Raw genomic sequence first — 26716 nt, forward strand, 5'->3', positions numbered from 1 at the left:
AAAACTGCTTATACCTGATAATTAGTAATAAGTAATAACTTCTGTTATAATGTAACTATAAATGGCTAAAAGTGATTAGTAAAAAGCATAATCATAGGCAAATTGCTGTGTTATAAGAGGAATAAAACACTTTGGGACATACTATTACGTGAAAATGATCAACTAATGGACCACCCCCTTGTTGATCGTTTTCCTACAACAGCATGTCCTGAAGTGTTTTTTCTCTCTTATGCCACAGTAATTTTTCAACAATTACAATCTTTCTCCAAATTGCTGTGGAATATAAGGAATAAAACACTTTGGAACATGCTGTTATAGAAAAATAATCAGTTAATCAACCATACGTTGTTAAATGTTTTCCTATAACTGCATGCCCTGAAGGGTTTTATTCCTCAATAGTTCTTTAACATAATTCTGATAGGTAGATGTGTATGCTTGCTATGTGGCTAGGGATGGCTGTAGGTGTGTGTGTGTGTGTGTGTGTGTGTGTGTGGATCAGCAGCCTCACCCAGGCCTCTGGGAGTGATGGAGCTGCTGGGTGCAGGGTTGACAGCCCAGTAGTAGTACTTCAGAGTGTGCATGAGCTGTAGAACAGTTCCCACACGCCTGATGGTGTTGTAGATCGTCGCAGTGCCAATAAATTCGGCCGACAGGTACGTGTACAGCGAGAGCTGCACCTGAAGAACAAACACAAATGGACTCTTTCATTCAATCATTCTTGCTTTTTTCTCAGCAAAGTTCAACACAACTGGAAACACAGAATTTTTTTATTTGCTTGCTCTTTAATGAAACTCTTCATCCAAACCAAATGATTCAAAACAAATGAATCTGTATCAATAGGGACCCTCGCCTTAGTGGGCAATTTACGCTAATCTAACTCATTAAGAATGAAACAGACACAATTATATTTTTAATGAATGTGGATACAGAGGAGTGGATCCAAGAAGAAGATGAAGGTCATGATTAAAATCTGAGAGACATCAATTAATTAATAGTATGATATCACCATCTTTAAAAAGATTAGTTCAGCCATTTTACACACTTTTCCCATTACGTCCACTGCAGTCAATCAGCCACGAGACGTCTGGTATTGAAATTTGATTCTTTAGTATTGCAATATAGCTACTAGACATTTGATGCTCACAAGTATGATATGTATATAGCTACAAATTATACACATCCTGAAGTGTTTTGTTTCTGTTACATCACAGCAATGTGCCAACATTTAATTTTCTTTTATATTCATTAAACAACGACACGTCCATTCCATTTATATGTCCATTTGTAGTTATATTTAATGTTGTCTATCATCAATGAAGCAAGTTATCACATATGTTTTAGCAGCTATAATAACAGTTGTTCCCTGAGCAGTATCTCTTTTTTATCTCTCTCTTGAAGTTAATAAGACAAAAACCACATCTGGTCATGTTACTGCGAAACCACAAAGCGTGAACTCCTCTGTCCTGAAAACGGAAAACTTTCACTGAGAGTGGAGACTCCTTCCCTAAGTTAAATAAGGGTCTGCGTACAGAATACCACCATATCTAACATTGTTTTGCCTTGTTAAATAACCACACATTTCTTTTAATCCGTTTATGTGTAGACCATTACTACAGAAACGACAACGTATTAGAGCAAGCACATGAATATAAATAAAAAATGCTGTTAAAGAAGATTCAACAACACGCTCTGACCAATCAGAATCAAGAATTCAACAGTGCCATGGCATAAAAACGCACTGGTAATTCAACAGCACGTTAAATATCAACACGCCATCCGCACCCCAAACACGTCAACACTTCAACCCATATCAACATTTAGAAAACCTCTTGTGGTTGTAGTTCATCCACAAAGCATCAAACATGACATGGGAAAGCCAGAAGTCTAGAGGTTAACACACCATTGATGGACTGGTCTCAGAGGAAGAAGGAGCTGCTTATGAGGATAGACAGCTCATCAATTTAAAGTTTAACACTCCCAGAAGAACTCGCCCGGAGAGGTCAATAACGGAATATGATGCAGGATGTGTAGGGAGCTGCACTTTGAGACAGTCATCTGTACCAGAGAGACGGCTAGACAGCTCTATTTAGATTTACAAAAGACTCATTTTCAATTTATTAACTGCATTTTATCTACTTTAATTTCCCTCTCTCTCCATCCAACTCCCTCTCTCTCTCTCTCTCTCTCGTATCTTGCATCGCCTTGTCTCTAACACTCACCCTCTCTTTTCCATTTTCTGAATTGAGCTTGGCCTCCAGAGACCCACAACATCTCTCCCTCTCCTTTTCTGCATTTATTTCCATGGCTCTGTGATTTATTCTCGGCAGGCCCTCGTGGCGTGGTCGCTGAGCCGAGCGTGTTTGGCACACAGAGCGCCGTCCCTCTTTGGTACGCCTCATCAGTTCTTTCACAGGTCATTACGGTGCGTGGGAGGCCAAATTTCAATCTTTTAGCATTTCAAAAACATACTTCCCTCTGAGTTTAACGACCGACTGTGACAACAAGCAATAAGTTGTTATTGTGGAGAAATTGCACAGGACCGTAAAAAATGATCACTTTTGCTTGACCGGGGGAACGAGATTAAGTGGCACTTTAAAAGTTTTGACTTTTATAAGCTAATTGGAGCTATTGGCAAATAGAACTAATATTCGGCTCTTGCTCCGATACATACTTTTTTACAAGCTCGTACAAACTCAGGTACAAAAGGCAAATACAATACCGGTGTGCTAAATAACCAATTACTCTCTGGAGAGTGGCTATGTTTGCATGCAGAGATTTGTTGAAAGAACTGATTATGTGCATCTTACACTTGGCAATCTGTTTAAAAAAATACTCATTTACATGTAATACATTCCAAATATACAGTATGCATATGCTGCATGCTACAGAATGTGACAAATAGTTAAGTTTAGTTCAGCCTGTTAGCCGAGTCCTCAATCTGTTTTTTTTATTTTATTTTTGCTTATAAGAAAAGCATTTAAAAAGCATTTACTTTAAGAAAGCATAAATATGGAGCAAATTGACATCTGGTGAATGTATGCCCAGATTGCAGTTATAAAAGTACTCAGATTCAACAGTTCTGATTATAATTAGATTCAACCAGAGGTTTCATTCACACTGACCCCAATATGAATCTGTTTATTCTAAATTAGGTGTATTCATGTCTTGTTCAGATTATTTATAGATTATGATAAGATAAGATAGTAGTTTGGTAAGAAGTAAAGTTTCTTAGAGATTTCTGAGACCAGAGCTACATTTACAAGATGTGTAAACATGCACATTCTATCTGTATCTGTCAGAAATGTACCTCATGATGCAAAAAAAATGGGGGTGCTTGAAAATTACACTCAGTTGGCTATTTAAACCATAAAGTCATGGCTTGTTATTTAACATATTATTGAGTAACTACAGTAAATACCCCAGGAACTATAGCAAAACATAAATTGGCACTATACATAGTTACAAGAGTGAGGAAAAACGTCCTGGGAGTTTAAAGGGTTAAAAAGTTCCTCAGAAATTACTGTTTCATTGTCCTGTATTTTTTATTTATTTCTGTTATGTAGAGAGGAAAAAATAATCCATCTCTCCTCAAACTAATACATACCAATATGTTTTATGTTGATTGGTAGGATTCATTTTTTAAAAAGCCACACCCACTGTGGGGTTAAATCTGAATATAGATACAGATACTGAGATTTGAAGCATTAAACAGAAACACTCGTAGTCTGCTATTTCCAAAACTTGTGTGAAGGGTTTCCCAGGTCACTATAGTAAAAAATAACAGCGAGTACCTGAGAGGGGACTTAACCTCAGCTGAGATTGCCTCACCTTGGCTGGAGTGTGGATCCAGATAGCCGCGTTGAACAGGATGTGGTCACACAGCTGTTTGAGAAGCGGAGCGCCGTGGCTCAGGCCGTCCAGGTACTTCGCAAACCCGAGAAACTGCTCCAACACAGCCCTGGTGATGTGCACCCGTGACGACTACACAACAAAAGTGCACTGTCAGTTAGTTTGAAATGGTTTGACTTTGGAGCAGAGCGTGGACTTTAACTTTGCCAGAAGTTTGTAGGTGATTAGCGGTGGATGTGATGGCACCTGTGGGGTAGGTGTGAGCTGTGAGCGGGGCAGAAACAGATGGCGAGCTATGTGTGAATGAGACAGCGAGCAGCGGGAGTGTTGCTGTACTGAGACCATCTCTCAGGTGCTGTCTCATGGCAGCTCACATTTACCAAGGGACAAATATGGCTGCTTTTTTCCCCTTCCTGAGCTCAAGGTGAGGAAGAGAAATGGAATTTGAAAGAGAGAGATGGATGGGGAGATGACGTAGATCTGTCTGACACTGTGCCTGATCGCTCAATTTCCTGATCTATCACTGCTGGGAACATGGAGGCTGAGAAAAACGAGGATTTTTTTTTTTTCTGTAGCAGCACCTACTATACTTATTCATGGCACTAATTCATTTACTGCAATTCCCCTCTCTTATACATAAACACGTAGTATGATTATCATTTTAATCTACACTCAGTACCACTTTTATAATGTACTACTACTATAATTAATCACATTACTAGTAATAGTAGCAGTAGTAGTAGTAGTAGTAGTAAAGTAGAAAAACAATAATGAAGAGGAGAAGAAGAAGAAGAAGGAAGAGGAGGAGGAGATGAAGGAAGAGAAGAAGAAGGAGGAGGAGGAGGAGGAGGACATGAAGAGAAAAAAATAAGAAAAAGAAAGAGGAAGAAGAAGAAAAAAATTACAATAATTATTAAATATTTTAAAATACTACTATTACTACTACTACTGCTGAAAATAATAACAATAATAATAACAATAACAACAACAATAATAATAATAATAATAAAGTTTATTTGTACAGAGCTTTCCATTGCTAGATACTTTCATAGGTGAGGAATGAGATGAAAACTGAAAACACTCAGTCCCTACAGGTTGCAGATCCGTCCTTCACACATAAAGGCACAGTGAAAAACTAAGTTTAAGTGAGTGGGAGTGATTTTGAAATAGAAAAGCTGTGTCGCTTTGTAAGGACCAGCGTAAGGTCACCACGTAAGCGCTTAAAAATATCAGTGTTATTTTGAAATCAAGCCTGAGTTCTAGCAGAAGCCAGTGGAGTAGAGAGGTGATGCAGGCTGTGAGTTAGACAGCTTTTTGTCTAGACATGTAAAAAAAAAATGGGGATTGACCTTGGAAATATTTTTCAGCTTGAAGCATGTGGTCTGACATTTAGTCTATGTCGAGGTCAGTACAACAACAAGCTTCATATCAGAATGGTAAAAATGAGAGAGAGAGAAAGAGAGAGAGAGAGAGAGAGAGAGAGAGAGAGAGTGAAACCTGTCATTCAGCAGCAGTACAGCACTTCTTTTTATTAAGTATTTTCCTCAGCAAAGAAAATATTCCTTTATTCAGATTCATTTGATTTTATCCACACAGCTAGTCACACTGCTCATGTTTTAATTAAGACTATAATCTCTGCATAAATTTGGAAATGAATGCCGTGTTTTATCGTCTATAAAAGGAGGATTGCAAGCAAAATTGGTCCAAGAGCGGATCCTTGAGGGACGCCGCATTCTGACATTCACCATCTAGCTTTATCAATTTGCAGTCTCTTAGAGATAAATGATAAGAACAAAGACAAATACTCCTGATTTAACCTTAACACAGAAAGTAGGCTTGTGTGATATTGATTGTTTTTCACCTGCTCTTCGCCTGTTTGAATCGTGATAAACGATTTAATCTTCCAGAATTGAAAGACTGAAAAAAAAGACAGGAAGACAAGCATTTCAGGTTTAAAGAGTGTAGGAGAGGTTGTAATAATATTATCAGCTGTGTATTCGGGAACTGCTTGCTGCCGGCAGCAATCGTGAAGTGGTGGACTTTTATGTGATTTTAGATCTAATATCCACATGGTTGACATTTTCTCTGCTCTGCTCAAGTGTCTGAAAGTGTCTTCGGTGATCATCGCAGGAGAGCACAGCAAAAATACAGTATAATTCAACTGCTTTCTAATTATCATCACCATTAACAATAGTTACAATCATTAGAATTATTTGTTGAAATAATTTATTTGTTTTCATTATACATTATTTGATTTTGTGCTTTTTTTTCCCTTTTGGCCAATAACCAAACACCATTTTTGACCATTTTCAAAAAATTTTCAGTGGCATTCTTAATAAATATAACTGATATTAAATATATTCTTGTCTAATGTTAACTGAGGTGCACATAGACATTGATAGATTTTCTTTCATCATATCTCAAAACATTCTTCATTCTCCATTCTCCATGATAGAAAGCAAGGACGCCTGCACAAACTCAGCCGAGAGCACGTGACAACAGGGAAAGGGGGCGGGGCTTCCAGAGAGTGTCAGTTAATATCAGAGAAATATTTGCGCAAATCCTTCCAGATTCATGTCGTTTGGCTCATTTCCTCTTTTGGCATATTTTTGAGTAATAACTTAAATTGCAGAGCTCCTACATTAAAGACGTGGTAATATAATCCAAGTAAATGTGGTAGTGTAATATCATGTAGAGACGATTAAATCATTATATCACACAAGCCTATAATATAGTGTCTTATTTTTGCAGGACAGTGATATGGAAAAACAATTTCAAGACCGCTGTGAGATCAATAAATAGAACAGAGGGAGATTTTTCCTCACTGGAAAATGCTAAATGTTCTCATTTTCATGCAGTTCCATGTTTTAGATCCCCACAAAGGCAGTAAAGCAGCGTGTACAGTTAGTGGCCATTAGGTCATTTTCCCCAATTCAGTTTCTGCTCTGTACTATATTAGCTCTTGATTTGAATCTATTTTAGTGCCAGTGTCAATTATGGAGATGTGAGAATACCATAATAGCACAACTGCCAAGGGTATTAGACAAAGGAAAGCTGCAAAGTGGCTGAAAAAACTGACTGAAATGTGAAAAACAGTAGTACCAACCTTTTCCAAGAGGTATCCAATCACCAGGAACCCTTTTCCTCCCAGCATCTGTTCCTGCATGGCCACAGAGCTCTTCAGCAGTTCCACCAGGAAACCCAGAAGACTGGCACTGTTACACGTTACACAGAAATAAATACAATGTTACCCTGAATATAGAGCATTTGAAGAGGTTTGCTATACAAAGGGATTTTATTTCAGCAATCTCACTGCATTTTCCCGTTGAAAACAACAGAAACAGCAAAGAAGTCGTGTTTTGAACAGTAAAATTGTTTTGATGACGTCACAAATTCTCCCTTTGCTGTTCCGTGTTATACTGTATGTTTTGTTCTGTGTTTTTCAGGAGTTTTTGATAATCATACCACATGCCTCTGCCCCTGTTCTGTCATTGGTCAGTTACCGAGTGTGTTCACCTGTTTCGTGTTTGCTTCATGATTAGCAGAGGTGGAAAATACTTTTAAAAAAACTTTTACTTTGTTAATGTACTTGGGAATTATTTTGGTAGATTTGTATTTTACTCAAGTATTATTGGAATTGAATATATGTACTTTACTTTAAACTTACTTTTTTACTCCTTACAGTTTCATTTTGATCTCCATGAGATTTTTCTCTTTTTTCAATTTTTTTTCTCTTAGTAGGATGTTATCTGTTGCTGAAATGATGAGTTAACATCAAGTTTGGTAAATTTGCTAGTTAGGTTTTGTAATTTGGCTAGTTAAATTATTTTTTAGTTTCTAAAATTTAGTTTCTAAATTCGTTTTTTAAATTATCTAACTATTAGTTTTGTGAATTAGCATGTTAAACTAGCTTGTTAGTTAACTTTTTTCTATTACTAATGTATCTTAGCTTTCATTCCAACAAGGTTGATAAACATTAACTAACCAGTAAGCCAAATTCTAGGTTTGTCAGAGTTAGCATATTCCTTATGACTGCGCTTAGTGAACTAGCGAGTCATGCAGGATCGGGTATGATGAACTTGTGGTCAGTTCTTTTCATTATTTATAAGTATTTACATTTTGCTCTTGAATATTTGAGTATCTTTAAATGTAGATATGTTTTGTCTTTCATTCAAGTAGATTTTTGGCTCCGAACTTCTACTTTTAACCGAGTAAGATTTTCTCAGTACATTTTCCACCCCCGGTGATTAGTTTTCCTTCTTCTATCCTCTGTGTGCCACTGTTCTTCACAAAGCCTTGAGGACTGTATTCGTAATTTCATATTTCAGTTTGCAAGTTTATATTCTGTGTTTAGACCCATGCATGTGTTGTTTCATGTAGGATTCTCAGATTGCTCATAATAAATAAAATGCCCAATTTTCACACTTGCGTTCCCCCTCGTCAGCCTGCAGGTTACACATTTGGTTATGCAAATCCAGTGAATGCAAAATTCGACCCAAACATGAGTTTTAACTTCATTTTCAGACTTGATTGTGCCTTTTCAGACCTCAGAGAGAACAAGTTCAGATTTGGAAAGCAAGCATTGGCAGGAGTTAGCTGCAGGGCCACATAAATATCCTCACACTGACCTAAGCAATGCTGAGTGTACCCAGAACAGCTGACCCAGAATTAGAGTAATGCTCAGTGCCTCAAACCAAAGCCTGCATTATGTTTTGTGATGAACTCAGGTCCCAAATACTGGACAGCTTTTTAGCATTCTTATCTCAGCTCAGTAGTACCCAGTACATAACATCAACAAAGAAAGTACAACTTATGTAAATTTTTCAGTGAGAATGGTTCCATCAATAAAACATATGAAAGAACACAGTACTAACATATATATTATATATAATAACACACAACGCAGATGCTTAAAGCATGACTTTTGCAACTTCAATAGTTCAACTCCATTCAACAGATTTATAGACTCCGCTCTATAAATTGCAGGGAATTGATTTTGGTTGTATCATACACTGGTGAGGTAAGACAAGGTCAGACAAGGTCACTCACCAAACAGCGGTTTCCACCTGATTCTCACTGTGCTGATGGAAGTCGAGCTGGGAGAAAAGAGGGAAAAGCACCTGAATGCCCCCAATGGAGTGGATGGCGCTATGGATCGAGTGGGTAACGATAGCCTTTACATCCTGCAGAGGAAAAAACAAATCATACAGTCAAAGAAAAAAAAAAAACATGGACTCACATCTGCTTCTTTGGAAAGGAAATTGAAAATAATGCTAGAGAGAAATCAAAGGTTTCCCATTTCAAGAAGATTTTATTAAAACTATTTGAGGGGAAAAACATTTTATATTTGTAAAAGCAATAAAAGACAACGAGGTGTGCTGTTACAGGAAATTAATCAGTGATAGGGTGGTGCAAAGCAGAGTTACTCTCACCACCCAAAAGTTGATTATTTTCCAATAGCAGCATGTTTCGAAGTGATTGATTTGCCAACAATTACAATTTTTATTTCTTAAAGAAATGCTTTTTATCATAATGCTTTTTTATCCATTTATCGTTACATTTAATGTTGTGGAACGTACATGAAACAAGTTAGCTCTTGTTATAGCAGCTCAACTGTCGTTCTCTCACCAGCTTCACCTTTTGTTATCAAGACAAAAATGTAGCTTGTCATGTTACAGAGAATCTGCAAAAAAGGATAAAATTCTCTGTCCTGAAGAGTTTATGTCTGAAATGTTTCGGCTCAGCTTTACTTCTTTACTTCTTTACTTCTTTACTTCTGGGGTGGCTGTGGCTCAGGTGGTAGAGCGGGTTGTCCACTAATTGCTGGGTTGCCAGTTCAATCCCTGGCCCCTCCACATGCCGAAGTGTTCTTGGACAAGACACTGAACCCCAAGTTGCTCCCAATGGCAGGCTAGCACCTTGCACTGGTGTGTGAGTGTGTGTGTGTGTGTGTGAATGGGTGAATGTGGAACAGTGTAAGGTGCTTTGTAGAACCACTAAGGTTCAAAGGGCTATATAAGTACAGACCATTTACCATTTACTGTTTCAAAGCGGTGACACTGGATACTCCTTCCGAAAAGTTTTCTTCACAGAAAACTTCCCCATAGCAACAATTCCACTTTTTTTATTCGTTTATCTAGAGCGTCTTTGTAAGTTGTCTTGCATCTGGTGCTACTGTCAGAGCTAACGTTATAGAGAATTAATCAACACCTTCTGACAGAAGAGATTCGAGAATTCAACAGCGCTGTGCTATAAGGTCTATGTTTCTATGTTTAAGTCTTAGTTATACTATGATCATTGAAATATTTCAAGACCACATAGAGTGTAATACACACACACACACACACACACCTGCAGCATGAGGGCATGCGGCGAGTGGACGAAGATAGAGGCGTTCTCTCTGGGAGATGACTCCAGACACAGTTGAGCATCCGTGGCTTTAGCGTTATAGGTAAAGCAGATGCTGCTGGCCAACTTCCCATCATACAACACCTGCTTATGATGCTCAGCCAGATGGATATCGCTCTCCGACTTGAACTTAAACGTGCTCTGTGGAGACACACAGACAGAAAGCATAAGAAAGATCCACAGTAACAAAGGATATATACACAGCTACAGGAGTCATTCAGTTCTTGTCAAACTGAAATGGCAGGTTTCTTTTATGTGGTGATTAAAATCATCCAAAGCCTCAAGTGTATGATGAATTATGAATGAGCTGAGTAAAAGCCATCGTGGCTGGTGCTGAAGAGGGCAGCTGTGGAATGCTGTAATTGAGTCATCGTTTGTAGTATTGGTCCTGCTGTTGAATAACTTCAATCACGCTTCTGATTCGCACGTCTACACTTCCACTGCAAACATCTGCAGCCTGTTCATGAGAGGGTGAGGTCATCCAGATGTGACCACCTCTGTCTGCTGGAAGAATGTGTGATTACATGTAAATTCAGCTTGAATTGTAGACATTTGAGGGATTTGCTGTCGTTTTGCCAAACGCTTAGAAAAATAAATCACTTGTACTGGGAATTCAGAACCCTACCCCGCATCCGATCCGGATCCACACAGTAGATCTGGGATGTTGTCTTTTTAGACAGCAGTCCAATACCAGAACTGATCTGTTATGCACATCTGCGACAAAACATTTAGAACTTGCCCAGGTTGACAGTGAATATTGTTACATCTTGCCCTAAGCTAGTTCAGCTCCAAATGTTATTTTTAATATCTGGCAAACTTTTCAAACTTTTTGTTTGGTTTGGATAAAATGCTATCCAATGTAGCATCTACCTCCAAAGGATGCTACTGCCAAGGCAACTGCCTCCAGAATGAACTGCACTTTATATAGCAAGTCTAATGAGTCTCATGTTTCAGACTCTCATAGTTATTATTATGGAACACAGACAACCCTCCTAAATAACTTATTTAAAGGTAAGAAGTGCTACTTTGTTTATTGCTCATGCTGCGAGAAGCCATGTTGATTTGACATCACTTGCTGAACTCAGGGTTGAGGAAACCGTCCTTAACTCCTGAGAAGGAATTCTGATTTGAGGCGATGTCCATTGTTTTTTTTTGTTGTTTTTTTTTCCTACTCAGAGGTAGGAAATTATATATTATGACGTATTTAGTTGAATGCAGCATTAAGTCCATTTGCATTAGTAGTGTGAGGATGTTTTCAACAGAGACATCAAGTCACTTCTGTAAGTCACTCTGCTAAATGCCGTAAATGGAAATGGAAATATGTAGAGGTTTATTGTAGGACAAGGATGAGCAAAAAAAAAACTACAAGCGAGAGTAGCCTGAATTATTGCTAGAGGTTCTGCTACTCATTACTCTTGGCTTGGTGTTTTTTTTTTTTTAAGTTTATTTTATCTTTTTTTGTGTGTGTGTGTGTGTGTTGAACGATTTTTTTCGCACTACACCACAAAAATGAAGCTGGATTTAGCACTAAGGTGCTAGGATGACAAAAGCTCTGGAAAATATTAAACAGAAGACTAAAAACTCCCCAAAAAGCTACAGACTGCTAAAGCATTTACAGCAATTATCAGACAGAAGTCAATGGCTTTTCACAAATGAGACAGTCCTTACAATATATACACTGAGGTGCAAGTTTATTCAACAGACAAACCATCCACTCCAGCAGGTCGTATATAAAGTGGCTGCATTGTGTAGTAAAAATCAGACAGACCAGAGATTCTAGCATCTGTGAGCATTCATTTGAGCGTTGCAAAATCTTAGCGATTTCAACAGTGGCATAATGCAGCGTTTTTAACACCATGTTGTCAGAAGGTAGCTTTACAGAAATCTGGATGTAGATTTAGATTCACATCCCTGAGAAAAACTCTGAGACGACATGAGGGAGAAACCTTGACTCAAAAGAAAACCCGTCCTCTTCTGGGTGATACCAGATAGTGTGATTACAAATCATTACAGTAGACAGGTGTAGAAGAGTAAAGACAAACAATACAAAGTGTGTTGAAATGTTCAGTGTAAGTATATTGTTCATAGTTAATAAGAGTCCTGGAATGAACAACAGGACAGCCTTTATGACTACAGCAGCAGCTCTTAGGAACAAATCTCCAGGATCTAGGTGAGATTAAACACTGAAGCATGGCATGATAGCTCGTAAATCATACTCAATCGTTTTAAACGTTTATCGAGAATGGTGCAACAAGCCAGAAATCAACTAGTGACAAGCAATCCTGTGAACAAAAACAGTCTCAAAGGAAAACGTACAGTCATGCGAGCAACAGATGGACCACACCCAAGAATATTACATCAGAATATTGATCCAGAAGCACAATGTTTACATGTTTACGTCGACACCCCTTTGTTCATTCTTACCTCTATGCTAGCCTTTGAACTTTGCATACCGCAGCTTTACGCTAGCTTCACAAATTGTGTATTTAGGCCACGTACATACTCACCTGTACTTGAGAAATGTTAGCACTTTATCAACTTTGTCGTATATATAGCTATAGATGTCAGATATCTGTAAATACTGGATAACTGTGCCCTTTATAGCTGCCTGAACACTGGAGAGGTGCCATTTCTTTTGGGAGTATGCATTTTCCTCCTGGTTTGGATTAAGTAAGGAGAAAGGGAGGATATTTTATTTTCCTTTCATTTTAAATTAAACTTTCTGTAAATGAAGTTTTCAGTTTTGTGATATTGTGGTGTTTATTATTTTGGTGTTACTCACCTTGATGCTAATTCTCCAGCACAAGCTTCTTTTTCTACATTTTTCAATGCATTCACATGGAAATGACAAATCTGTCATCTGCTCTCTTTGATTTATGTTATCACTTCACTTGTTTTTTAGAGAAAAAAAGGTTGCAGCACTACCTACTCACCTAAACATGCGTCAGGCTGCATCTGTCTCTGATTTCAGAAAGCAGCTGAAAACTGCTTTAAAAAAAAAGTTTTTTTAAATTAGCTTTAAATAGCTTTTAATAATTCCTTTATATTTATGTAACTTTTATATTACTTTAATTTTATTTTAATTATTATACTTTCATTTTATTTCTATGCACTTTTATTTATCATAAATTCTTCACATGTATTTTATATTGTTATTATTTTCTTCTTTCTGTCACTTTTGTTATTTATTTCATTGTTATTTGTCTTTTTACTTTTTACTTATTTTTGAGCACCTTTTATTTCACTACTTCTGTTTTTTTTCACACACCCAAAAGCAAAGCAATTGGTGCTGCAATATAATAATAATAATAATAATAATAATAATAATAATAATAATAATAATTATTGTTGTTATTATTATTATTATTATTATTATTATGCATAATATCAGATGGTTTTGTTCCCTATATTGTGATACTGTCCTGATATTTTTATTTATTTATTTATTTTTTGTTCATAGGTTACATTGTATTTCATTTTGTATCTAAATTAATATACACATTTATCTATCTATCTATCTATCTATCTATCTATCTATCTATATTTATTTATTTTAGCATATGCCTTTATCCAAACTAATTTACACTGAGGGTAAAAAACTGTTCAAAAATGTAGCTGTATGTCTATGCAAGTGCCAATACCCAGGAGTTCTCCAAACACAAGTACAGAAATAAATCAACTCAGAAGTGATACAATATTGCATACTGCATATTGGATTTTCAGCTGAAGTGACTCCAGGGAACACCAACACTTATTTTTTTTCTCCTTATAATAAATCACTGACTTGCATGACATCTGAAAACATTTTTCACAAATACTGTATGTGGCACTGATGTGCATCATACAAATCACACCCAAAGGAAAAGCAACAAATCTACATCCAAAATCAAATAAAATGCTTGATTAGAAAATAAATGATTCGCTGGACATCTATGGGCGGTTCTATAGGTTCTTGTCAGGTTCCACCCCCTGCTGGCAGTAACTGATGATGTAATACTAGCCTTTTGAGGGGGAAAAACAGCCAAACAGCATTCATCTTCTGTGTCAGCAGGGAAGAAGCAACAACAAGAGAGAAGTTATACTGTGAAAAACATCCTGCAGTCCAAAAAATATTTCAGACACTTAGCAGTTGGCTAACGTAGCAGAGATGGCGTTGAAAACTGATGGCAGAAAACCAATTTGTACTGCTTTCCTTTTGTTCTTTCTGTTTATTTGTGTTAATATTTGTGTAAATGATTTTTGAAGGCTTTTTAATGCCATTTTTTTTAAATAAATAAAAAATTTAAAAAATGGAAAAATTGTGTAGATCAATTTAATTGTAATTTAATTTAATTGTAAAAAAAATTATTTTTACTTTGTAAAAAAAATTCATGAGCAAGGTGGTTCATTTAAAAATTCATGAACAAGATGGTTCATCTATATAATAGGTTCAGATTTTTAAATGTCAATTAAAATAGATAAAATAGATAATAGAAAAATATTCAAGATATTAAGAAAATACTTACATGACTTTAAGACATGTGAATCAGTGTGTTGATTTTGAGAAAATATTTTGGCACAAATCATTACATAATCTAAAGAAATGTCTATGCATGCACTACAGATCCTTATATTGTAGAGTAAAATAGAGAGAAAGAGATAAAACAATAACTTCTTATCCTTATACGTTTACTTTCCTACTTATCATACGTTTACTTTCCTACTTTAACTTGAATGAAGAATCTGTTGTACTACCAACGCTGGTTGTACACACAACACACAACCCACACCACCCTGTACAATTAGCATAAAACCAACAGTGCTAATTAATATGTCCAGAGCTCCTGAGACCATAAATAGGCCACAGCAGGTAAATTTACACAGATCTAACAATGAACATAATAGTGATGCTGGATGAAGGTGTATATAATATTGATGTTGGATGAACTTTAAAATATTGAAGAAAATCATCTTCTTTATCCTATATCTAGCACTTTATCCTGGTGAAGGTTGCACCCTATCCCTATCTTCACTTTGGGAGTGAAGTTGGAATACACCCTGGATGGGCTCATGCATGTTTTCAGGAGGTCAGAAAAAACAGAGAACCTGAAAGAAACCCACACAGACACTGGTAGAACATGCACAGAAACTCCACAGAGACAGCAACCCGAGCTCAGGCTCGAACCAGGGACCTTACACCACCTCTTGGAATGTTGCAAATAAAAAGTATGGTTATGAACCTACTAACCAGTAAATACTTATAAATGTCTTTCTCCTGTAACTACCTTCAGATGGCTATTCTACAGATCTGCTGGGAATTCCGGATAGTGTCAACAAGTTGAGCAGTAGTGCACTACAAGCCATTTCAGTATTTTATTTTTCTCATTTCACACAGGCCAAATGAAATGAGGCACGATCCAAGTGTTTGACATATGTGCCATAACATTTCCTTCTGATTAGCTTAACTTTTTGGACTATTAAGTAACTTCAGGCTCTGCATGCTACTACCTCTGGTGCTGCCGCCTAGTGTGGAAGTGTGCAATGGATATACGCAATATACACAATATGAGCGGCTAATTCGTCTCGCTAATATTTTGTATTGTGATATTTGAGACAAAGATATTCTGTCTCATGCCTAGTAGCTCTTGTAGAAGCTCGCTTCCAGCAACTTGTGGATGAACGTTTTGTAGTATGAGTTGCACTGTACCTATTTCCCCCTTGCAGATTATTCTGATAGGCCAATTAGTACAGGTTGCACCCCAACTCCCATACAACACACTAAATATTATGTCGAAATAGTAATGACATCATTAGTGTAGTATGCTAGCATGGGGTTGACAACTTGACCCAAGTATTCATGACTCTGAGGATATCATAATCTGCTGCCATTATTGTTATCTCGTCAGTTTTACAAAGGTCCTGAAAATAATTATTGTGCACAGCAGCATGACTACCACAGTTACCAAGCACTAAATTAAAGCTAATCTTAGCTAAGAAAGCAGAAAGTCTATCTGACAAATCGGCAGAAAAGGAAGCACAAGAAAAAAAGCCTCTGGCCAGTAATGCTGACTGAACTGATCTTCCCATCACGCAGGGGGAAACACAGATTACAGGTTCATCTGTGGTGTATAATTGCTTTCCCCTGTAGCAGGCTCTTCATTATTTCTAATAACCTGCCTGTCCTGATGGTGTGTGTTTCTGAGCTAATTGAAGGTGAAGATCCTTAGAGGATCTCATGCTTGAGCGCATCGCAAAGCTGTACAGTGCATGGTCAAGGAGTGGTTAGGAAATGGATTTTTTTTTTTTTTTTAGGGAAACTAAAAAAAACTTTATTGTTCCAGCAAAATCCTTATGCTCTGCAAAGTAGAAGAAGAAAGTAAGGCTGAAGAAAACAAGCACTTTCTGGTCATTCAATGAGAATAAAGTATAACAATGTGTAAATTAAAGGTATAACAAAATGACCCTATCCTTTTTTTTTTTTTATTAAATATGAAAATCCCAGCGCTGTCAGCGTGGTGTGTGAATTCTGGCTCAGTTCTTCAACATGGCTACATCACTCCAGTTCATAATTCATCTCAACAAGAGATATGCACAGGAAAGTTTTTTTAATAGCACTTGGAACTGCCTGTGATATTTTCGAAACAAATTTAGTTCTATTTACCAAAATATATGCATTATTGGCCAAATTTATACCACCCAGATCCTGACCAGGCAGTTACTGAGGATGATACGAATCCATCAGGCAGCACTTCAACTTACTGTTAATGAACATGGTCTTCGTTTTTCCTGCAAGCTTCATATCTGTCCATTTTCTTGCACCTGCATGAAACTAAAAAAACCTCTCGCCCACATATCCCAATGCACACCTCTAGTCTAAACCAGATGCCTTTAGATGAACCTTTCTGGCAAGCTTTCTAAGAAAACTGTGCACCTACTATTGTTATCTGTATTTGTATTTGTATTTGCATACAACACATGATCTGTTCATTACTAATAATGCATTTGTATTCGCTTATATACCTAGTGTAAAAGTTCTGAATGTGTTCCTGCATGGCTGGGCATCAGCTGATCAGAACTGCTTTGTGGTGGGACTCTCATCATTCATACTGATGCTGAGAGAGATGGAGGAGAAACTAATCACAGCTGTCAGCTCACATTCACAGCAGTACAATCCAGAGGTATAAATCTTTATTATATCTTGTGGTGAGCCTCGGCTCAGCACACTGTAAGTGTATATACAGATCTATCGGGTTAGCACAAAATACACACATTTCTAAAAACACCTAAAAATCAATCTTCACCTGTAAATATGTCATGTGTTTTCTGACAGATGCCAAAAATTCCTTGTGAACTTAATCCAACACCGAGCCCGGTGCAGAGTTACTTTGAAAACTGTAGATTACACAGTGTCGAAACTAGAAGTCAAAAACTGCCGCAGGTCCTAATTATAGTAACATTAATACCCACTTTAGAAAAGATCAACCGGCTGATTCAGATTTACCTCCAGGACACAATTAAAAACAAAAGCTCTACAAAAGCTCATTGGAACAACAGCTCAGAAACAAAACGAAAGCAAGCAAATTAAGGGCATTAGATCATATTCTGGAGGTAAGTGTGTTTTAAGACCCAAAACAAGAAAGATTTGCTCTGACTTTTGTCAAATTTATGGCAGAATCCGCAGTGGGATTCAAAACAACAGGTTTAACCTTTCCATGTTTCAGTAGTTTTACAGTGAACCCTGACTTGTTTCCTTGAAACAGAATACAGAAACTCTGCTCTCTATTTCCCCGAGGAATTGTTCAGCAAAAGCCAGAAATCTGGTCTATGGTTTATTTCCCAGTGCAACAATGATGTAAGAAATGATATAATCAATGATTTTAAGGGCTGCAAAATCTGTACAATCTGCAAAAATCTGGAAAAAAGTGTAAAAAAGCATTTAGCTGCAGTCAACAATTTGCAACCACATTAGCACTTAGTAGTCTGTATGTATTGGTTACTAACATAACCAATGTTTTGAACTCTACTAGCTTAGAAGTGAAAAGATTGGCAAAATCCAGGAAAGTTAAAGAAAGTATAGCTCCGCCTCGTGCATCACTCATTTAATCATGGCTACAGCACAGGGTAGCTGAACCCTCAGAGGAAAATGCTAAGGAAAATGCTTCTTTAACCTGAGCTCAAAGACTCCCATGATTGGTTAGTGTCACTCTGACTGATTGCTACCCAAAAAAGCAGTCTAAATGCCAATCACTCCCAGCCCAAAAACTGGCCCAATACTAAAACAGGGACAGTAAATCTGTCTCTCCCATCTCCAGCACAACTGTTACAACATCATAACCAGCACCATGCTTAGCAATGCTAAAAAAAGTATGTTGTAACTGATCACGTATTATTAGTGCATTGTCATAAATAAATAAAGCATGTGTAGAAGCCATATGCATTGACTGTTAGCCTTAGAAAATCACTTTATCTATTTGACTTGCATGAAATTGAAATCCCTTCGACAGACCTGGAAAATGCAGATCTGTTTTTTTAAGTCTCTACGAGTAATAGGAGTAGGAGGGACACACTGATGAATAATGTAACTCCAGGCACATGAGCTACTTCCAGAAATCATTTTCATAACTGGGTATTGAATGTCTTTCTCTGGGACAGTTACAGACCTTATAGCTCGGCCCCAGCTGATGGATGGCGAAGATCTGTGCTGGGTTGAGAGCTTCGCTGAACACGTAGATAGCACCGAGCTGTCCGCAGAACACTCGGTTAGCGTCCGCCGTCTCTGATGAGCCCAGGAAACATTTGTCATAGCTCTGTGATAAAGAGAGAGAGAGGGAAACACAGAGGCTTTTAATGACTTGGGGGTAGAAGAACGTAGGAATGATTTGAAAGAAAAGAAGTGAGAAAATGGAGCAGGCTGTACAGGAAGTAAGACAAAGATATATGTAGATTCAGGTTTGGAGGACAAGCAAGAAACTTCAAAAAAAGCAAATATCTGAACTCTAATCTGAAATCAAATCAAATTAAATCTAATTAAATTCTAATTCAAATTAATGGAGTCCAAACATTCTCCATTTACTGTGACAGAAAGCGAGGGTGCCACATTTTTCAATCGCAAAAATTAAGCCAAGATGAAAGACTGGGGGAGGGGTGGAGCATCCAGGGGGTTGTCAATTGTCTTATCTACCATTTTTATTGGGGACAACAGAAAAGTGCTCTTTTGCATTCCAGAGGAGCTCCTATGCAAAATGTGTAAAGGCTGTCATGTCTGATACAACCATTTTAAATATGAGGGGAATATCCACTTCAAATTTACACAAGTAATGTCTTTTGACTTTGCACTTATATATTAACAAAAATTAATAATAACAAAGGTTACACAAAAATAAATCAAGTTCTAGATAGAAATGGAGCAAAAAAGCTCTTGTGGAAATTGCACCTGGTGTCATTAGACAAGATGCTGCCATTGGTTGGGAAGATTTCACCCAACGAGTAACAAATATGGTGAAGGTGAAAGAGTTTCCTAAAGTTCTCAGGGACAAAATTATTAAATACTTGAGTGGAAAAAGCTACAGAGCCATAGCGAAGACCTTAAAGATCCCTGTCAATACAACTGGTTTGATGATATGCAGGTGGAAAGTTCATGGAAGCACAACTTAACGTCCCCGGAGAGGTGCACCACACAAGACTTCACACTGCATTCTCAGACTAATGATAAGGAAGTTAAAAGAGAAGCCAGCAGTCACTCAAAAAGAGTTGCAGGATGACCTGAAAGCAGCAGGAACAACAGTTGCACAGAGAACAATAAGCAATGAACTGCACCACAATCATCTCTATTCCTACACACAAAACTCTTCTACTAAAAATGAAGACAGACATGTGCATCTAAAGGCATTTAGACAAGTCACAACTCTGGAAGTTTGGAACAATACACTCTGGTCAAAAACAAAAACAGGGCTTTTTGCAATGATTCAGAACATCATGTTTGGAAAAAGAAGCACAATGCTGCAAAATGAATTACTTCTTACCGTAGACATCTCAAAGCTATAACTGCCAACAATGGCTTTGCTAATGTAAAAGTGCTAATGTTGGTTATTTGTGGTGTCCGAATCCTTTTTCCCTGTAACATATTTTAAACATATCTTTGTTTATACTTATGAATACATACTTTTTATTCATATTCATAAGTACAAAGTCAAAAGACATTATATGTGTAAATTTGAAGTGGATATATGCACTGGCGTATATTTAATAACAAAAACAAAAGTGTCCAAATACTTAGTTCACTCCACTGTATTTAGTTTTTGGTATTTTCCATCTCATCCCTCATGCCATCCCTGAATTCCTTCCTAGGTAAGAAGTTTCACTATTTTAATGATCCATTTGTTCTGTATTATATCACTTCCCCAACCCCATCTGTCATGGTGACAAAGACTTATTCAAATAAGTGTTTTGTAGCACCAGAGGGATGGAGGCAGCAGCTCATGCTGGAATGGAAAATCAGAAATAAACATGCTTTTGACTGAGCATTGAGATAAATGGCCGCATGCGTTGGAGTCTAATTTCACAGCACAGTGATGATCAAACAGCAGCTCCAGGCCAAATCAAAACAGGAGATGGATGTGGACAGAATGCACACTTACATCATTAGTGTTGACGTGCCAGGCCATATCGCCATATGAGACCAGCTGCCCGTTGACATAGCAGCGGATTTCACTGTTCCTCCAACGGTTGTAAATGTGTACGATGCTGATCATGTACCACTGCAGGGACCAACAGAGAAGAAACTGTGAAACGTCCTAGATTCACTCTTGCTATTAAAGATGCCAGTGAAAAATGAATCTGAGACGTTAGAGAAATGGTTATTTGCATAATGACCAATTCAAGAGAATTAAGCACAGGCTGTGGCTCACAATAAGTGTATATCTTTAGTGTGATCTCTTTTTCATAGCATCCATAAACAGTTTGAACTTCTTAAGGTGACTCCTCTTAAGGTGACCTCTTCTATTGGACACATAAATTTCAAAGAAACAGAGCAAGCACAGCATCTAAGGCAGTAAAATCTAAGGGTCTGAGATATGAATAATAGATCAGAGAGAAAGAGCAAAGCCGAGACTGAAAGCAGGGATGCAGACAGTGTGGTGGCAATAGTAAGAGACTAGAGCAGCAATGGAGTTGTGTAACGTGACAAAACATTCTTAAGAAGTTTTCTTCTAGGCTTAGGTAAACTGTCAAAATTTGCTGATCGCCTGAGCCTCTGCCTGTTTACCATTTTGAGAATTGACATACTCCTTTGGTTTGCTTGCTGTGGACTCAAAGTGAAACCTGCACTTGCATCTGCCTTCATCACTGAAGCTGCTGCCGCTAACATGGACACAAGGTCACATCATGGGTGAACAACAGCCAATATCAGAAATCCTGCTAACCAGGTACAGCAAATGAAACCTCCAGTTCAGATTCCTTCTACAGCAATACCATATAGTATAAGGCTCATCACTCAGCCTGACAAGTACAACAGTGATCTGACTAAGCGTCAAGGTTTCCTTTTACAATGCTAATTATACTTCTCCACACAGGATGTTCAGGCTGACAAGGACAAAGTGGCTTAACCCTCTTCTCATGGATAAAGCATGGCCACCTCTCTCTTGCCTGCTGGACGTGGACGGAATGATCCAGATCCCATTGCTGCCTTTCATTGAGGGCTTAGGGAGGATGTAGTCACTAAAAAGAAGCAGCAGTCTTTCCCTAGACTCCCTTGTAGGGCTATCTGTCTTTTAAAACTGCTCACTGAAAGAAGAAAAACCATCATCAGTTGTGTCACCATCAGTAGTGATTCCCACATCAGAGCAATGCAACTCAGCAGCACTAGATTGTCCTATGCCCAACACCAGAGAAGAACTGTGAAGGGTCTCTGCCTTGACTGTCATCTCACCACATTGCCCAGTGCTCCATTCTCCCAGTTGTCAAGGCTCAACAGACCGGACATCCCGCCATGCATTAATGCATTGAATATATCCTATTATATATTCCAATTATTTTGCATCATTCAAACACTACATTATCATTTGCAGCACTCCTTGACACCAGAGAAACAAGCAATTCAGCCACACTGTGCAGTGTCTCCAGATCTGAAATAATTGATTGACTGGAAGGGTTATGGCCCAGATGAGCATTGCTGGGTCTCCACACATGACATTCTAGACCCAGCATTGCTCAGTGCTTATGGCTCTGGATTACTGCTGAGAAGGTCAGGGATTCAAGCCTCAGCACAGTCAAGGTGCCACTGTTGGGCCCTTGATCAAGGGTCTTAACCCAGTCTACTCCAGTGGCACCATATCACGCCTGATCATGGGCTCTGGCCCCAACTTGCTAACAAGCTGGGGTATGCAAAGAAAAGAATTTCACTGTAATGTATAAAGGCCTTCATTCTTTTCTTGTAATCAGAGAATACCACACAGGCCACCACAACCACCCAGCTCCATGACACAGTTGGCACCCCAGAAAGACCACTCAGTCAACTCCTGAAGTGAGTCCTCAGGAGGAAGGGTACTGTCTCTTCTGTGCCCATTTCTCCTCCAACTCCATGATCCTCAGCAATTTTCCAAGTTACTCTACATGACTTAGTAACATGATCAAAAAGAAACCTATCCACAGTCTCTGAACACTTATTGTGAATTCTTGCTCCAGCTAGCGCTGTTACTGAGCCATTTGTGTTCTTCTGTGTTTTTTCTGGGTTCACTGCCATTGGTGTTTGATTATCCATTTTACCTTGCCTAGTTCCTTTCTGTTCCCCCTCTGCCTCTTTGGGAAGTGACATATTCTTTTCATTTGTTTGAGCTGAAGTCATTTAATAAAAGTGAAACCCGCAGTTGTGTCTACCTACCCCATCCTTCGTGACAGAAGTCTTTGCTGTGAACAAGGATAAAGCAGGTTTCAATGAGTTACTTCAAGCTTTCACCACACAAGGTTGTGCTACAGGGAAAGAACAGCAGCTTTTTTCTGTCTGTGCCTCCATGGGAAATTTTGTTAACCTGGTACAGAACATGACCTTTCCGGCTCAAGTTCGATGGTGATTTAACCCTCAGTTTTACAGCTGAGTTTGTGTAAATGGATAATGAGTGTTTTTAATTGTTAAACAAGGAAAACCTATACCAAATATATACCAAAAATAAAAATCATTCTTGATATCAATGATATTGTTGGGTTGTGGATGGCATTCCTATGGACAGAAACTGACCCAGATGAAGACTAGAGGATAATTAACTGTGTAGGGAAAAATTACCTGGAATGTCTAACCTATAAACCTACAGTATAAAGCCTTGAACAGCCATTCCTGAAAAGTATGATGGTGCTCCCAGAAAATGCAAGGGATTTCTAAAACAGTGTTCTCTCATATTCGCCAGTTCCCTATCGGTACACTCCTAAGACATTAATAAGATTTCGCTGGTGATTTTACTGCTCAATAGGAGAACACTAGCGCCACCATCATGTGCCACAACCAAACGGCCCTTTTCCCCAGTTTGAACAAGCATTTTGGGAGGTGTTTGATAACCCCATTTCAGGAAAAGCTGATGGAGAGCTTCTATCATTAAAACAAAGGAGAGGTACCGTCGTAGATTATGCTCTAAGTTTTGATACCCCCACAACCAAAAGTGGATAGAGTAAGCCAGCTCTAAAGACCTCTTTTGCCCTACAAGCCAAACTAGCCTGCAAAGATGAGTACATGTCTCTGAATTGATTCATGGGCCACAGTCAATAAATGCACACCTACAAAATGACCCATAGGTTTACCAAAGATTATATTTCTAGCTTCGTCTCTTCTTCCTCAAGAAGAAGAAATAATCCATTGCATCAGACTGTTCTCTGATAACACTGGAACTCCCCCAAAATATATATTTATGTAATCTGTTTTTCCTCTTGAATGACAGCACAAAAATGTTTTTGGATGGACTCTGAGAGATCTTTTACCAGATGAAGGCGTTTTTGATTTGATGCCCAGATACAGTCTGACATGTCATCCAATGTCACGCTGCAATTGTGCATAGATCTAACCATTAAAATAAAAAATATTCAGCTTTAACTGAACAGAAGCCAAGTCAAGTTAAATGATGGATCAAAAACTTAATATAAGCATGCATATTTCAAATAAATCCAGAGGGTGTAAAGGGCATTCATCACATTCATCTTAATCACTTCCATTAAATTTACTTTTAATCATTTCCAAAGACCTCTGAAAGGATCTATTTACTTTGGGTCATACATTAATATATTCATTCATTTGACCCCAAGGTCCCAATGGGGCACATTATGAATCAAAGAGGTGACCTGGTGATTTGGCCTTTATTTCACTGGAGAGGAGTCAGTCAACTGTAAGAGTCCTGTGGAGATGAACATTTCAAAAAAGTTGCATAAAAATTATGTGGGGAAAGTTCCAAAATTTATGTGAGGAAGGTTCCTCATATTCAGAATTGGGTTACACACATGCTTATACTTGGCTGATATTTCCAGTATCTAAGACTTTTTTCATAAATCATTCATAAATTGAATGCTTTCGTTGAAATAAACATCTAACAAGATTCTAGTTCATTGCCAGTATATTGCAACATGAATAGCCCTAGTTGTAATTATCATATTAACCACTGCATATTAATCACTAATTTAACAATATGGCTTCCACCATACATTTCATTATATGCAGCACATAAGACAGCACTTGACCCAGTGCATCATTTTTTTTTAGTTCAGTCACTACATCTTGTTCTGAAAAGCTCAACATGTCAATGTTCACAAAGTTTGTTTTCCTGTTAAAAAAAAAACAGTGTATGGAAGTGTGGATAAAGCCCTTTGATGCCTATATACAGTTAGGTCTGGAAGTATCCGGACAATGACAGAGTTTTTGTGATTTTGCCTTTATACACCACCACAATGGATGTGAAATAAAACAATCAAGATATGATCAATGTGTAGACTTTCAGCTTTATTTTAAGAGGTTCCACAAAAATATGGCATTTAACATTTAGGAATTACAGCCATTTTAAGCAAAGTATTTCCATTTTCAGGGGCTCAAAGGTATTTGGACAAAGTGACATAATTGTAAATATAACCATAATTTTAATACTTGGATGAAAATCCTTTGCAGTCAATGACTGCCTGAAGTCTGGAGCCCATGGACATCACCAAGTTTCCACTGAGTTTCCTCCCTGAAGATGCTTTGCCAGGCCTTCACTGCAGCCACCTTCAGTTGCTGCTTGTTTGTGGGTCTTTCTGCCTTCAGTCTTGTCTTCAGTAAGTGAAAAGCATGCTCTATTGGGTTGAGATCAGGCAACTGACTTGGCCATTGAAGAATATTCCATTTCTTTGCCTTCAAAAAGTCTTGAGTTGCTTTCGCAGTATGTTTAGGATCATTATCCACCTGAACTGTGAAGCGGCATCCTATCAGTTTTGTAGCATTTGGCTGAATGTGAGCAGAGAGTATACCCCTATACACCTCAGAACTTCTGTCAGCAGTCACATCATCAATAAACACCAGTGAGCCCATTCCATTGGCAGCCATACATGCCCATGCCATAACACTGCCTCCACCATGTTTGACACATGATGTGGTACACTTTGGATCATGAGCTGTTCCTTTCTTTCACCACCTTTTCTCTTCCCATCATTCTGGTACAAGTTAATCTTGGTTTCATCAGTCCAAAGAATCTTATTCCAGAACATGGGAGGCTTTTTTAGATGTTTCTGACAAAGTCTAATCTGGCTTTCCTGTTCTTGAATGTTACCAGTGGTGTGCACCTTGTTGTAAACCCTCTGTATTTACATTCATGAAGGCGTCTCTTGATTGTAGATTTTGACAATGATACGCCTACCTTCTCCAGAGTATTCTTGACTTCTGTTGATGTTGTGAAGGGGTTTTTCTTCACCAAGAAAAGGATTCTGCGATCATCCACTTTAGTTGTCTTCCGTGGTCTTCCAGGCCTTTTGGTGTTGTTGAGTTCGCCAGTGCATTCCTTCTTTTTAAGAATGTACCAAATTGTTGATTTGGCCACTCTTAAAGTTTTTTCTATCTCTCTGATAGGTCTCTTCTGTTTTTTCAGCCTAATGATGGCCTCCTTCACTTGCACTGAGATCTTCTTGGATTTCCTATTGGTAGCTCCAGATGAACAGCTATGCCAACTCAATACCTGATATCAACTCCAGACCTTTTATCTGCTTCATTTGTCTTGAAGTAACGAGGGAATCGACCGCACCTGGTCAATTTACTTCTTGTCAATCAATTGTTCAAATACTTTTGAGCCCCTGAAAATGGAAGCACTTTGCTTAAAATGGCTGTAATTCCTAAATGGTAAATGCTATATTTTTGTGGAACCTCTTAAAATAAAGCTGAAAGTCTACACTTCGATCACATCTTGATTGTTTTATTTCAAATCCATTGTGGTGGTGTATAAAGGCAAAATCACAAAAACTCTGTCATTGTCCAAATACTTCCGGA

At 38.0% G+C, this 26716-nt stretch overlaps 1 protein-coding gene across 4 annotated transcripts in view; it reads right to left on the minus strand.

Moving 5' to 3' along the window:
- The window catches only part of nbeab (neurobeachin b), a 344194-nt gene that overhangs the window by 231028 nt on the left and 86450 nt on the right, over window positions 1-26716 (minus strand). For all 4 annotated transcript variants that reach the window (XM_026934784.3, XM_034310661.2, XM_053239985.1 and 1 more), the window contains exons 7-13: window positions 20874-20993; window positions 18897-19043; window positions 10201-10398; window positions 8899-9032; window positions 6956-7064; window positions 3829-3981; window positions 509-677 (exon numbers count right to left, since the gene is read on the minus strand). In XM_026934784.3, coding sequence (XP_026790585.2) covers window positions 509-677; window positions 3829-3981; window positions 6956-7064; window positions 8899-9032; window positions 10201-10398; window positions 18897-19043; window positions 20874-20993 — 1030 coding nt within the window. The remainder of the gene's footprint in view (window positions 1-508; window positions 678-3828; window positions 3982-6955; window positions 7065-8898; window positions 9033-10200; window positions 10399-18896; window positions 19044-20873; window positions 20994-26716) is intronic.

This window comes from Pangasianodon hypophthalmus, chromosome 14 (genome assembly GCF_027358585.1).
Source record: "Pangasianodon hypophthalmus isolate fPanHyp1 chromosome 14, fPanHyp1.pri, whole genome shotgun sequence".
Classification (NCBI taxonomy): Eukaryota; Metazoa; Chordata; class Actinopteri; order Siluriformes; family Pangasiidae; genus Pangasianodon; species Pangasianodon hypophthalmus.